This window comes from Papilio polytes, unplaced genomic scaffold (assembly GCF_000836215.1).
Source record: "Papilio polytes unplaced genomic scaffold, Ppol_1.0 DF822067.1, whole genome shotgun sequence".
NCBI classification, from domain to species: Eukaryota; Metazoa; Arthropoda; class Insecta; order Lepidoptera; family Papilionidae; genus Papilio; species Papilio polytes.
The window spans coordinates 3,332,115-3,333,961 of NW_013527137.1; the positions used below are offsets into that span (position 1 = coordinate 3,332,115).

The window sequence follows — 1,847 nt, forward strand, 5'->3', positions numbered from 1 at the left end:
AGCGCGCGCTGAAGCAGCGCTTCCTGTACGCGAAGCTGTTCTCGCACCTGACGTCAGCGCGGCGCGCGCGCAAGTCGGAGCTGCCGCACTTCAGGCTCAACACCGTCAGGAATATCAAGACCTGGCTCTCAACCAGGTCGTACTTACGGGTCAGTTATACCACTGGATTATACGTTTTCTTTGTCTTTTCAAATTGTATCTTTATTAAATATACTTGCTTTAACCCGCGACTACATCTGCGTAGAATTAAAAGAAATAAAAGCAAGTAGCCTATTTGGTTTTTCAGGCTATGGCCTAAATAGGCTACTTGCCTTTACTTACATACTCTAAACCTATGCCAAATTTCAACAACTCTAACAAAGTTCCATCCATCCATCTAAATTTTCGCATATTTAATATTAGTAAAACTATTTGTTAATATTATAGTCATATAAAGTCGTAGGCTTCTATTCAAAATTATTTAAGTAAAGTATATCTACATTGTTTTCGCTTTTCATTGAATATTGTTTGTTTACAATAGTTTTGATGTGTTTTATTTGTTGTTCATATATTTGGAATGTACTGTTGCAGCGGCGCGGGCCGCAGCGGTCGGTGGACGTGATCGTGTCGTCTGCCTTCATGCTCACCCTCATACTGCTGGCCTGCGTCAGCGCGCAGCTGCTCAGGGTAAACATTATAATCCTACTGGAGTCCAGTTAAAATAGGAAAAGACATTATTTTTGTTTGCTATTGGTCAGTGACGATCGCGTAGAGTCAAATGTTCCATTGACGCAACACACGTTTTTGCAATTTATTAATATCGTGTAATTATATAGTCTATAGCGTGTCGTAAGTGTAAGGCTTTTAGTTTAAAAAAAGTAATTATGCATTAATATGTAAGTAGCCTATGTGTACTTCTAGATTATGCTTAACATCTGTGTTAAATTTCATGGAGTTAAGCATTTGAGGCTATACACTCTAATAAACATCCAGCAATCTACACTTTCTAATATTAGTAAGATTAGTAATCTAAAAATGAATGTTAGAGTTTAGCCTAAATTACTGAACGGATCTTAATGAAATTTTGCATAGATGTAGAGGATAGTCTGGAAGAACACAGCCTACTGACTTTTTTAATTTGACATGGAGAGAGTAGTGGGCGGAAGCTAGTATATGTTTGCTGCGACTGTCCAGGAGTCGGTGACGCTGGAGTGCGGCTGGGTGCTAGAGGCGATGGTGTGGAGCTGCGGGCTGGGCATCCACCTGCTGCGGCTGCTGACGCTGGGCGGCAACGTCAACCGCAAGTACCGCGGCTGCCTCTCCGCCATACTCACCGAGCAGATCAACTTGCACCTCGCCATGGAGCAGCGGCCCGACAGCAAGGACCAGCTCACCTTGGCCAATAATGTACTGAAACTCGCCGCTGATCTGCTAAAGGTAACTAACATTCACTAATATCAAAGACATTAATTAAAAAAAAAAAACTTAATAACCCATGTGTTCTTCTAGACTGTTCTATGTTCGACATTTTTGTAAAATTTTAAATCATGCAGATGCTTGGTAATATCCTTCCATCCACACTAGTATTATTAAAAGTAAAAACTCACGGCTTTACTATGAAAGTTGTAAACATAAGAGTCTAGAACAGTTTTTTATAGTCTAATATTTAAGAGACATCCAAGAAACTAACAATATATGGTAATAACCGATTTTTTTACAAAGTGTTCAGATACGAATTTTTTACCACAACCAAACAAGCGGTTTATACTTTACATTCGACAAAGTCCCGTTTGATCAAAACACCCATAGATTTTTTTTGTAATGGGTTTAGTAATGGGCTTCACTATAACAGCAACAATCCCCCCCCC

General features: G+C 39.8%; 1 protein-coding gene across 1 annotated transcript in view; it reads left to right on the forward strand.

Annotated features, from left to right (window-relative positions):
• LOC106106844 (putative homeodomain transcription factor) overlaps positions 1-1,847 on the forward strand; it is an 8,814-nt gene that overhangs the window by 6,400 nt on the left and 567 nt on the right. The window contains exons 11-13 of the mRNA XM_013287503.1: positions 3-149; positions 571-666; positions 1,174-1,416. Of these exons, the coding sequence (XP_013142957.1) occupies positions 3-149; positions 571-666; positions 1,174-1,416 (486 nt within the window). The remainder of the gene's footprint in view (positions 1-2; positions 150-570; positions 667-1,173; positions 1,417-1,847) is intronic.